General features: G+C 37.5%; 1 protein-coding gene across 3 annotated transcripts in view; it reads left to right on the top strand.

Moving 5' to 3' along the window:
- Window positions 1-13292, top strand: part of IPO11 (importin 11) — an 87488-nt gene that overhangs the window by 53986 nt on the left and 20210 nt on the right. For all 3 annotated transcript variants that reach the window (XM_060761543.2, XM_067464587.1, XM_067464588.1), the window contains exons 24-27: window positions 2412-2492; window positions 7854-7949; window positions 9613-9726; window positions 10733-10854. In XM_060761543.2, coding sequence (XP_060617526.2) covers window positions 2412-2492; window positions 7854-7949; window positions 9613-9726; window positions 10733-10854 — 413 coding nt within the window. The remainder of the gene's footprint in view (window positions 1-2411; window positions 2493-7853; window positions 7950-9612; window positions 9727-10732; window positions 10855-13292) is intronic.

The raw sequence follows: 13292 nt of genomic DNA, 5'->3' as shown, positions 1-13292 counted from the left end.
ACACCAATTATATGTACAGTTGGCCATGTTGGGTCTGTGTGCCAGGTTTGGTCCACATCTGACGTCGGCTGGGTTCAGGGCCCTGTGGATAAAGGTGAACTATGACTCCCAGATCCAAGGTCATTCAACCCCAAACCTTGCCTGTGTGCACAGTTGGGCATGTTGGGTCTGTGTGCCTAGTTTGGTGCAGATCAGACGTCAGCTAGGTTCAGTACTTTCTTGATAATGGTGAACTACAACTCCCAACATCAAGGTCCATTCCCCCAAACCCCTGCAGTATGTTCACTTGGTCATGGGGCTTCTCTAAACAGGAATGAATGCCAAATTTTGTCCTGGTCCATTGTCAGTAGAGATCACAGTTTCTCTGGATGCAGATGAACTATAACTCCCATGAAGGTCAATTTCCCCCGAAACATCTCCAGTATGTTCTCATGGTCATGGGGAGTCTGTGTGGCAAGTTCAGACCAGGTCCGTCATTTGTGGGAGTCGCAGTGAGCTGTGGGAGGCGAATCATGTGAAGGTACTGCATATCTCATCGTCTGTGGTCCATTCTCCCCCAAACAGCATCAGGATGTATAATGAGTCATGGGGGGTTTGCATGCCAAATTTGGTCCTGATCCATCATTCATGGGGTGCACTGGTGTCTGGAACTGAGTGAAAGTACTTCAAATTCCATCCCATCATCCGTTGCAAATAGGTCCAGCTCCATCGTTGATTGCGTTCACAGCGCTCTCTGGATGTAGGTGAACTACAACTCTGCTAAATCATGCTGAATTCTTCCCAAATCTCTTGTTCAGTTGCTGATCAATTCCTCTTTGCTGTGTGCCATAGGAATTGGTAGGAAAGGGTTAAGTGAGATGCAAATTTGGAGAGAGAAAGGAACCCTGGGGTGTTCATTCTGGATTAAAAAACAGAACATCTAGGATGAAATGATTCCTGAATGAAAGCATTCCTTGGGTGGTTGGTATTTGGGGTGGACATTGGCAGGGATTGGGCTACATGTTCATAGCGCTCACTATAACCTTCAATGTCAGTGGAGGGAGTGCCTTTGGAGGCTTCTCAGCACTTGGAACTAAAACCTGTTTGTGGAGGCGGGAGGCTGTTTGTGTAAGTGGACACCTCTGCCACATACACACATTTTCACTTTTATTATGTGTATAGATAATAAGATACTTTATTCTTGTGCTTTTGCTGTCTCCTTGTCTCTGCCCAGTACTCGATACATTCAAGCTGCATGTCCCAAACCTTTCTGACCCTGTATACCTACTACGATTGTAATTGGCGATTCCATAAAACCCAATGCATAATATAGGATTTAGAGATGTGGTTGTGGAGAGACTTTACAGCATGTAGACCTATGAGTATATGAGAAAGTGCTTCCCACTGACGTATAGGTTCATTGATTTCCCATGGTAGTGTCTTAAATAAGTTAGTTGTTAAATTATTGTAAAATTTCTAAAATTGGGATTGTATTAAAATAAAAAAGAACAAAAACAGTTGTCAGCTGGTTGAAATAATTACCGTATTTTTTGGCATATAAGACGACTGGGCGTATAAGACGAACCCCAACTTTTCCAGTTAAAATATAGTTTGGGATACACTTGCCATATAAGACTACCCCTCTTCCAACGCACACCAAATAAAAATTTTAAAAATATATCAGATTTGATTACAATATGATAATTTTCCTATTACCGTGCCTTCTTCTCTGCCTCTCAAATTTCGCACACATGCACTTGTGCTGCTTCATTGCAGTCCTCGGGAGCGAGATCTGAGAGGCAGAGAAGGAGGCACGGTAATAGGATACAAGGGCGGGCCAGACGGGTGAAAGAGGCGTGTTTTTCTGGGCATTGCACCACTTTATCTCTTTTTTTCATACCCCAGTTGTCCCGGATGCCTGCAGCTTGCTCCACCCTTCACTTACACCTTTCCCGTAAGGTGCCCCCTCACCTCGTCATCAGGACCATGTTTAGTCATTTCTTTTCGCGAATCCTACTGAGTGGATTTTCTTCTACCATACTTGTACAGTGCTGCCCTTGCTGCTTTCATACCGTCACTGCATATGGCGGGATGCGGCCATGGCCGTTTTGAGCCCCCCCCCCCCCCCCCCATATGCAGCGACCACAGATTCTCCAGTCCGGCTTCGAAGTTTCAGCACCCACCCTATAAGATGACACTCGGCATATAAGATGACCCCCAACTTTGGAGAAGATCTTCCTCGGTTAAAAAGTAGACTTATATGCCAGAAAATACAGTCCTTCAATTCAAGTCTTTCTAAATATTTGTGTATTTACATGTCACGTATGCATATTTGACAGTTATTAATCATTTGAAGGTCAATAAAAGCTGAAATATAAACAAGGTTAACTATGAATTTTGCATGTATTAATTCATGCCGATTTTAATTTTAGGTCTATGCAGCTGATCTTTGCAAATCATTCTGTGAGATATTAAAAGATATAACTACTGAGGGTCAAGTTCAAGTTCTAAAGGTAAATGGTCAATACTCGAATTTGCTTTAAAATTGCTTTTGGTACCAACAGAAATAGATTTATAATGTGAACTTCCTATTTAATCCTATTGTCAATTTCTTTCAAAAGAACTGCATTAGGCATTGCACCTAATTTATAGAACAGCATGTTATTAAGCAATTTCATTTTCATACTTAGGATATGAAAAAATGATATTCATCCTCTTCACAGTTTAGTTGTAATAGCAAACTGTATTGATTATACAATATTTTAGCAATAATAGCAAAGAGTACTTTGAGATGCATGGAAATTTTGCCATTTCACCCAGCTGATGTCAGAATTATAGAATCATAGAATCAAAGAGTTGGAAGAGACCTCACGGGCCATCCAGTCCAACCCCCTGGCAAGAAGCAGGAATATTGCATTCAAATCACCCCTGACAGATGGCCATCCAGCCTCTGTTTAAAAGCTTCCAAAGAAGGAGCCTCCACCACACTCCGGGGCAGAGAGTTCCACTGCTGAACGGCGCTCACAGTCAGGAAGTTCTTCCTCATGTTCAGATGGAATCTCCTCTCTTGTAGTTTGAAGCCATTGTTCCGCGTCCTAGTCTCCAAGGAAGCAGAAAACAAACTTGCTCCCTCCTCCCCGTGGCTTCCTCTCACATATTTATACATGGCTATCATATCTCCTCTCAGCCTTCTCGTCTTCAGGCTTGTTCTCCAGACCCTTGATCATTTCAGTCGCCCTCCTCTGGACACATTCCAGCTTGTCAATATCTCTCTTGAATTGTGGTGCCCAGAACTGGACACAATATTCCAGGTGTGGTCTAACCAAAGCGGAATAGAAGGGTAGCATTACTTCCCTAGATCTAGACACTATGCTATTGATGCAGGCCAAAATCCCATTGGCTTTTTTTGCCACCACATCACATTGTTGGCTCATGTTTAACTTGTTGTCCACGAGGACTCCAAGATCTTTTTCACACGTACTGTTCTCAGCAAGCCTGGCCAGTGGTGGGGAAAACTGGGAGTCACAAACCAAGGACATCTGTAGGACCACATCATTCCCATTCATGCCTCAAATGTAATATAAACTTGTCAAGTGTTACGTTATTTCGCAGATACCTTTGTTATTATTATGTCCTCATTTACACCTGAAACTGGGAATTAAGGTGATCTACAAAAATTTAAAAAGGAAAAAAATGCACAAAACATAACATAAAAAATTAAAATGATTTAGAACTAAGTCAGGCAAAATGTTAAATACCCTCGCAGTCAGTTACTAAAGGCCCATTCTTTAACATGCCAGCTGAAGGACAGCAAAGAGGGGACTCTGGAGGGAGAGTGTGCCTGAAAGAATATTCCTACCAGATGTCTTTGTGCCCTTGTGATATCCTCCCCACAAAACAGATAACAGCTGACACAATTACCTGTAGTGTGTTGCTTCTACTGTCTGATATTTAAGCACATGTTGACCTCAATTGCATAGTTTATTGTCCTTCTGTAATTTAAATTTTAAATATTATTATTGATGTGTAACGTATTTATGAAGTTTCAAATGTCCTGATGAATTCCCTGAAGATAAGCAAACAACTTTAGTGACAACTTCTCTCCCTTTTTTGTCAACAAACCAGATTTATCATATAAAAACAAACCTGAGCATTTTGCTTACTAATACAGTAATGTACTTTGTATGTTCATCATTCAAAATGACACTTGGCATCTGCTTTGGGAAATGAGTATTCAACAGATTTAGCTCCAGAGACAAGAGCTAGTTAGAAAATACTTGCTGTGCAGTGGCACTAAGAGATAATGGAAAATAGAATCAGAAATATGTGGTGCAATAAAGGAAGCAGTGACCTTGTTTTGGTTACCTTGATCAATAAGAAAGAATAATAAGATGAGTTGAAAGCACAGCGGTTGGGCAGAAATAAGCAAAGAGAGTAAAGAAAGGTAAGAAAATGGAAGTGGGTGTGTTGCTAGATGAAAGGGAGTTGATTACAAGATAAAACTGTTTATTATTGTAGCCCTGAGGTCTCCTAGTGATTTATGTTGACCCCATAAATCTCATAGGGTTTCCTAAGGTAATGAATAATCAGAGGTGGTATGCCATTGCCTTTCACTGATTACAGCCCACAATATCTGATATTCCTTGGTGCTCCCCATTCAAGTACTAGTCAGGTCTGACCCTGCTTAGTTTCCAAGGTCAGATGGAAACCAGTGCCTTCACAGTATTTACCCCCATTATATTGCATATAGAAGCACATTTCTTGGTTCAATGTATACAACTCTTAACTTTCTAGATTATGGGAGTTACAATTAACTCTCTTTTTATAAAATATGGAAATATTTTGGTAGCATCCAAGCAACACATTTCGCTTCAGACTGTTGAAGGCAAAAAATATTTTTCTTGCAAACTGCATCACTGACTGCAGTTATTGTTCTATACACACAAGGATATTATGTCATGTGTCTTCTAGGAAATCAGAAGGCAACAGTGCAAATTAATGAAGATGTTAGAATAATTAAAATATATTACTGGTGCCGTTTTTGCACATGCGATAGTTTTATTAAGCTGTCTCACTGGGATGCTGATTAAAATGTTGTGATGTAATAGCAGATAGAATGTCACATAAATATTCAGGTGAAGGTCTGCAAGCAAGGAATTTTTCAAAAAGCTGTGACAGCAGTCGTGATGGTAATGGCATTTAGCTTTCTTTGAAGATATAAGGCAATCATTCTGTTTTCATCATTTACTTTAAAATTTGAAGAAAAGCCTAAACACTCATTCATTAAAAAATGCAGCTGTTGTACAAGTTCTCCCCTGACCTGAATAGTACTCAACATATGCAATTTTTTCAGACTCTTGTTCCAGAGCAGTGAAAAACTGTGTTTATCTAATCTGAGAAAACTATCAGAACAGAACAATACAAGTTTCAAAAAGTGATCATTAAAAGAATACCATCTTAGTAGTGCTTCCTCTGTGCTTTTCTTGGTCATATTTGATATGATTTAGTTTTGCTTTCTAAGTGTCAGCCATATTTTGTTTTGTTTCATTTATATGCTACCTTTTCCCTAACACTCAAGGCAGTTTGTAATTTTTAAAAATAGACACAGATTAAAAACACATCCATAAAAACAGAGAAATTGAAATATAATTACAATTGAAATTCCACAATTGTGAGTCTAATTATTCACAAATTTACATAATATGTTTTTTCTAGGCATCTTTTCATCCTCCAAGTGCAACTCTATAGTCAAGCCCCATCAGAGGTTGACCATAGAGTCACACTGGAGGAGCACCCTAGAGAAGTATTCTCTCAGGTTAAAAAATAGTGTTTTTTAACTAATTTTTTTTTCACTTTAGTGAGGGTCCTGCATCCCAGAGACAGTCGAAGGATTACTGTAAACTATCAGTAGAATTAAAAGCAAGCTGAAACATGTCAACTAAAAGAATGCATTCATATACTTGCTTTAAGAAAAAGGGGAGCTGAAACTATTGGTTTGGGGAAAGTGGAATAAGCATTTTGTTCACATATTTCTATTTTTCTCTTCCCTTATTCTTAGAACTAAAATACTTTTTTGAACCTAACCCTGGTTTTCTGGTTCTCATGTGTCAAAACCTAACCTTTAATGAAGATATAAGATCTCAGGGCACAAATGTTAATTTTGCTAAAATGGAACCTATTTTATTATTTGCTACTTTGGATTGCAGAACACTGACATGCCCTTACTCTCACAGATCTGTATGAGTGGTTTGGTTATTTATAGCAAGAAGCAATCCCTCAAGTATCAAAGTATAAGGTCATTTAAGAGTTGAAAGGTAATAGCAACACCTCAGGTTGGAACTGCAAGTATTTAGCAGCAGTTCTTCCTTTAAAAACAGAGTAATATTATTTTTGCATCATGTACTTGAGATATCCATCTCTCATGTTTTTGCCTTGCAGTAATTTTCATATTTTCCTTAAGGAAGATCCTTATACGTTGAAACCTATATACCCTGTTGTTAATACTAACTAGAAAAGACCCCTCAATTAAGGTAATTCAATGCAAATTCTCTAGTTCATATTAACCAACAGGATTCTAGCCCAAATATGTCAAAATAGACAAGAGTAGAAAACAAATACTTGTTGTACTCAGTGGGCCCATTTATAAGATGGAAACAGGGGTGGTCCAGATTCTGCCAAGTTGTTTACACCTTTTTGTCCCCTGCTGGATGGCCACCCTGTTATAGTAAGTTGTAACAGGATCAAGTATGTGTGTGTGTGTTAAAGAAAACTTTATACTGTTGATTATTATGTGCAGCTGCTAATGTAGGTCAACTAGTAAGTTTGGACCACACCCGGTGGGGTATAACTGTGTGGGTTTTAGAATACAGTTCATCTTTTTCTCTGAGGAGCCTTTGCTCAGGCATTTTGCTCAACCATTTCTATTGCTCTCTCATTTGGATGAAGATGAAGAAGCTTTATTCTGTATTTGTTACAAAGACTATGTAAGTTTGTTGCACTATTTGTTTTTTGTTTGCAACATTGCAAGTTTATGTTTTAACTCTGCTGGCAAGAGTAAAGTTTTTCTGTTATTTTACCTTTTGCCTGGGTGCAATGTTATTGTGTCTTCTGCACTGGACCTGACTGAAACTCGCAACACACCCTTACCTTTGTCATTGTTTGCCAATACCTCTCCTCTTCCCAAGTTGCGTAGGTGCAGTGATAGCCAGGATCTATCTGGAGATCCATGATCACTGCTGCAGAATTAAACAACAATCATTATAATATTTATAAACAATAAATATTAGTTCCACCCCCTTCTCCCTATGCCATAGAAAAGCAGGTTCACAACATTGTCCTGTGTTAACAGCAGGACAAGTTCCTGAATTAGACTAGCTTAGCTATTCACACCAAAATGTGGGCGGGTCAGTGGAACTCAGGAACATTCAACAACTTTTGCTAACAATATTCAATGGGTTTCTAAGGTCAATCAGTTTATTTTCATGGTCAAGTAGGAATTTCAAACCTGGTTGCACAATGTCGTCATCCAGCATTTAAACTGCTACACCATGCTGGCTCCTGGCACCATATATTACACCGGCCCTCCAAGACTTGGCACTTGTAAAGGGCCAATATTTTTAAAAATACTTCTACCAGGAAGAAAGGGATGGAAAGGACTGACTAGTGAAGGGAAAATCCAGTCCTGTCTGCAGGCTGCAGGGAAGCCCTTTGCAGACCGCATCCAGCCTTTGAGTCGTATGTTAAGCAGGCATATACTACACCATACTATTTATCCTTTTAGTAATGTAAGCTTTTCTTTTCTTTTTTCTATAAGTTATTGTATGGAAGACTTATCTTGACTAGTTCATTTTTTAAATGTGTCTCATGGCTTTCAGGTTGTGGAAAATGTGCTTAAAGTGAATCCTCTCTCAGGCCCTGAAATGTTTCAACCTCTTTTGCCATCTGTGTTTCGTGGAATTATAAGTGGGGAGGTAAGGGTTTCTTAATTTACATGTCTTATTGCTGTGGCTGTGGCTAAATCCAGTTGTCGGTCCAATTGCAGTATAAGTTCGTATAAATGATAAAGGTTAACTTGCAAAAAGTTCGCTTTGATTTAGTGGCTCTATTCTCATTGAGACTAACAGTTGAATTAAGTGCTATCTATTTGAAATAAACACTTGATAAATACAATACAGATCCACCAGATTGACTCATTAGCCATATCCCATGTTTTTTTAAAAACAAAATACTGTTAATATTGGGTATAACATTTTGAATCCATTAAATAGATCATCATATTTAAGTGTTTGAAACAGTTAAGATATATATAAAATCATACTTTAATTAAGACTAATGTTGGAGGTAAGTACCCATTAGTTAATAATGGAAAGTATTAAAAATAACATATTTTAACAATTCAGTTGTTTTTCACACATTTATGTCACTTCACTTGTACTGTTACATAAACTCTTTGCAATGAAAAGTGTTACCACTGAGAATAGCAACAATTGACATGTTGTGGGTTTAACAGGAAAAAGAAGCCTTGATATATTAGATTACGGGTGAGGGACCTAGCAATTTTGAATACTAAGTCCTTTAAATCCCACCAAAGGAGGAAGCAAGAGAGTAAACCCACTCAAGCTGTAACTCATGTTAATTTGCAATCAATACATGATGAAAACTACACCCTTTATACAGATGGATTTCCATGAGATATGTATGACTTATTCTGCAATCTTCCAGTTCATGGTGCCATTACATGCAGTCAGGGGAGTGACATGAGCTCTTTATGCAACTTCTTGTCACTTCGATGTGCTTACAATCTCGCAAAATTTCCTTGGAAGATATTGAGCAGATACTTAAAGTTTCAAGAATTCCTATTCACTTCAACTGACCATAATCCAAACTGTATGTTATAAATAAGTGCCATGGGAAGATCTCTTTTCTCTCTAGTTTACAAAAGGTAATGTACAAATTTCTTAACATTGGGAATATTATCAAGAACTCAGCTATAGGCAAAAATCACTAGGCACCATTCTTGAAAAAAATGTCCTATAACCATGAATTGAAATCAAATTTCTTGAACAAGAAAGTGGTGCCTCTGTGACATTTTTGAAATAGAACTCTCCAGGTCTTCAAATTATTGGGGAAACTCAAAAGCTTCCCCACCCATTTAATGACATTGAATGAGTCCTAACAATATTACCTATTAATTTTGAATTATTTTTAATGAACCACTATAGATATCTGATAAATTTCATTTTAATTTCATGAACTTAAATAAAAATGCATATTGGGCCTGTGTTAGATAGTTGGATAAAATATAACCATGTCAATGTTCAGTATTTATATATTCTTCCATGTGTAATAGCAGGGATTAGCCTACTCCATAGGATGGAGATACCTGGCTACTTTATCTCATAAGACATACTTTGAACTTCAGCAATACAATTTTTCTGCTTATATCACTTCATTTAAAATTGTAACTCAATTTGTGCTTCAAAAAGCAGATATTCTAACTACGATAATCCAAGTATTGCAATTGACATCAGTGTTCTCTTGTGGAGTGTTATGGAATTACAGCATGTTTTTTTTTATGTTATGCTTATATTTTCTGGTTGATTAGAAACCTAATACTGATTGCTTTCATTTCAGAGGTACCCAGTTGTAATGTCTACTTACCTGGGAGTCATTGGTAGAATCCTGTTGCAAAATAAAACCTTTTTCTCATTACTTATGAACCAAATGGCATGTGAGTTTGGCCAGAAGGTAAGTCATCATATTTTAGGAAGTGAAGTCATATACAAGACATTAATTTAATTACACATTTCCTGAGCAGATATCTTTTTGTTCTCACTCCTACCATTTTCAGGTGGGGAAAGACTTTGCTTCTCTTACAGTTATGTGAAATAATGTGTTCGCTCATTAGTTCAATCATGTATCTTCTGGTTTGAAAATCAAAGTTATCTAAACCATGTAGGTGGGGAATGTTAAACTTTTTTTTGCTAATTCCTTTCAGTCTATCGATATGCTAAATAAATATTGCACTGCTTAGTGGTACCAAGTTTACCATTGGTAATGCTTGAAGGCTGGATAAACATGCAATTCATGGCTTTTCAGTTTTGTTTTATTTGTCAGTTGAAATCCAGAGGCATAGATGGGGGAGACATTCAACTGGAAATAAAGAGCATACAGTTTTAAAGGTCTCCATAATGTTTTACAATGTGTTATACTTATTTAATGTAAATGACAAATATTCTGTAAAAGCAAGTACTTTCTGTGTGATGTTCTCTACCTTGTTAATTTTTCTGTGTTCTGTCCTGGGAAATCAGCCCCTTGCAGGAAAAGATATCCTTAAAGACAAGTGCTCAGAGTTGCTTAGCAATTTGATTTTTAGCCCAAAGAAACAACAGTAGATTATGCAAAGTTTTTTTCCCATAAAGTCTACAATGATGCATTGGCCTTTGTTACAGACCTGAACTCATTCTATAGAGAGATACAGAATTTGAATTTAGAATGAGAAAGTTTATTGCCATGACACATGCTTTCCCTCATTATGCATTTGTCAGTTTGCATTTATATCAATGTGTTTATAATTTCTACTCTAAAAGTTTGAATGTACAGTATATTTTTGAACCCAAGTTAGTTGATTGTTCCAGAAAAAAGAAGAACATCCACTTGAAAAGTTTGAGTTTTTAGTTTCTGTCCACAAATAGCCAGTTTGAATGTCGTGTTTCTCATGAAAGAAGTTTTCACTCATATTTTTCTCTTTCAGCCGGATCAACTTCTTGGTCACATGATTGAAATGTGGGTTGATCGCATGGATAATATAACTCAGCCTGAGAGAAGAAAACTTTCAGCTTTGGCATTGCTTTCTCTTCTACCATCAGATAATATGTGAGTAGCAAGATTTATTAAATAGTAAAGGAAGACATTTTTATTGGACTTCCACTTCCATGGAGAAATGGCCCCCTCTCATGGAAAATACCCAGGTTTCAAGGGTCTAACACTAATGTGTGAATACTTTAAGCTTCATCGTCCTTCAGAATACTGACAAATTGTCTTAGCCAACAACAAATTTCAATCACTATATAATAAATTATGTTGGAAGCCAGGATAAATTTGGGCTGTTTTGACTTCTATTTCAGTCAGGTGGCTATCTCAGCATAACTATGTAGTTGTACAAGTGATTATAATAGGATTGAGATTTGCTTGCCTTCTTGTAGATTTTACCATTAGAGGAGTTGGATTCAGATATTGCACTCTGTGAACATACAAGATCTTTTCAAGTATAGAAGATGTTTGATACTGTAGAGCAGTGGGTCTCAACCTTTGGATCCCAGGTGTTTTGGCCTACAACTCCCAGAAATCCCAGTCAGTTTACCAACTGTTAGGATTTCTGGGAGTTGAAAGCCAAAACAACTGGGGACCCACAGGTTGAACTACTGCTGTTGAGTGATCATGTTGGTGGGAGTAATGATAATAATAATAATAATAATAATAATAATAATAATAAACATTTATTTATACCCTGCTAACATCTCCCGAAGGACTCGGTGCGGCTTACAAAAGGCCAAGGCCAAATACATCAGCAAAACAACATAACAAATACAACAATAAATAAACTCATAAAACAATAAATAGCGATGTGTACCTCTCTTGGTGTTTATTACTCTGCCCTTTCCTGATCTCCTAGAGTTTATGGTTTTACCCCTGGATCCAATAGAGCTGTTGGCAACAAATCTTGGTTGATATTCAAGGATGTCTGGAAGAAAGAATAGACACAGAAAGGGTTACTGATTTTGCCTGAGGTGTTGTCTCACTTGATCAGTACTTTCCAGGAATTTCTTTTCACACTCTGATTCTGACAGTATATCCTTCCAGGGATTCTCTAGTAATATTGAAAAGGTATATGGCCACAAGCTCCCACCTTACTGGGAAGAAATATGTGGTTCTGTTCTCTAGCTGTTTTGTTAGCTCTGAATGCAGAGACTCCTGACAAGAGAGAAGACAGTGACCTTTCTAAGAAGGACATTGCACAACCTTCTTCCCATGGTGTCCATGAATATGACAATGATGCATTGGCCTGCACTCTTTATTTAAGGGAACAATAGGCCAAGACAGAGTTTCATCTAGCTCCCCTTCCTTTTAATAGGGAAAATTAAGCCTTCTTTCAAGCCCTGTTAAAAAAACCCCAACTATGTCATTCCCTAGATTACTTGAGGAGATCCCAAGACCAAGCAAATTCACAAACTGATCAACATGGTATGCTTCATATTAAGTCAGTTTATGGGGTGTCTCAAAATCCTAGTAGTTGAACCTAGAAGTAGTAGCAGCAGACTCCACACTTAAAGTGCTTAATATTGATCTGAATAAGATAAATATCTTAGTGGTAATTCTATAAAACTCTTATGGAAGGACCCCCTTTCTCTTCCAGTTTGGTGTGAGAGATTAGAACATCTCCCGGGAAAGTCTTTATGTTGCCTGGCATTTTCTGTTTCCACTTCATTCTTTCCCATGGGAGTTTTCATTTTTATTTTGTTTTGTTTACATATTCTCCAGTAGTTCAAAACTGTTGCTGTTTGTATCCCACTTTTATATCTGATTTAGAGGCAAAGTGGTAAAACCATCTAGTATCTTGTCTTCCTTCTCTGTAGTGTATTAGAATCTGTTTCTTTTATTACTACGTGCTACCATTGTTTGCAAATCTGCAGCAATTTGTTATGGTTGGGCATATTTCCACTGTTGCTACTTAGGACTCTTAGTTGTAACAAAGTGTTTGTGCTTCAAACAAATGTAGACAAAACTGCTACTTCAGTTTCAGTTATGCCTCATTCATGATATTTTAGCTACAGTTTTGATGAATAGGCTTAATCCTTATAAATATTGAAGACAATAGAATAATCATTTCCTTTCTAGTCATCAATTTTAACCAGTTTCAGACATGATATGCTTCATAGCTATTATACTTAGATTTGCTGATATATAGATTCATTTTTATTATGTCCAATAATTTCAGAGAAGAAATTAACTGTACCTGCATATTGGGATATACATCTATCCTACTGAGTTTTAGAGGAGTAAAATGCAGAGATTTCCCTTCTAGCAATACTTCAGAGCTGCAGATAAAATGACTTCCTGTCTCTCAGTTTCCTGTATCCATGGTAACTTTATTTTAACCAGTTATTGTGGAGGAGCCAATGGGAAGAGTAGCATTTCCTGTGGGAACGGTTACAGAACTTGTGACAAAGTGTGAGAAGCTAGAATGTTGTCTAGCGAAGTCCTAAAATAAATCCTAATATATAAATGAATTAGCCATTCAGGTAAGATACAAA

The sequence above is a fragment of the Anolis sagrei genome, chromosome 2 (genome assembly GCF_037176765.1).
Source record: "Anolis sagrei isolate rAnoSag1 chromosome 2, rAnoSag1.mat, whole genome shotgun sequence".
In the NCBI taxonomy this organism is placed as follows: Eukaryota; Metazoa; Chordata; class Lepidosauria; order Squamata; family Dactyloidae; genus Anolis; species Anolis sagrei.
The sequence above is the reverse complement of the archived record's forward strand: the minus strand, read 5'-3'. Positions and strand labels throughout refer to the sequence as shown.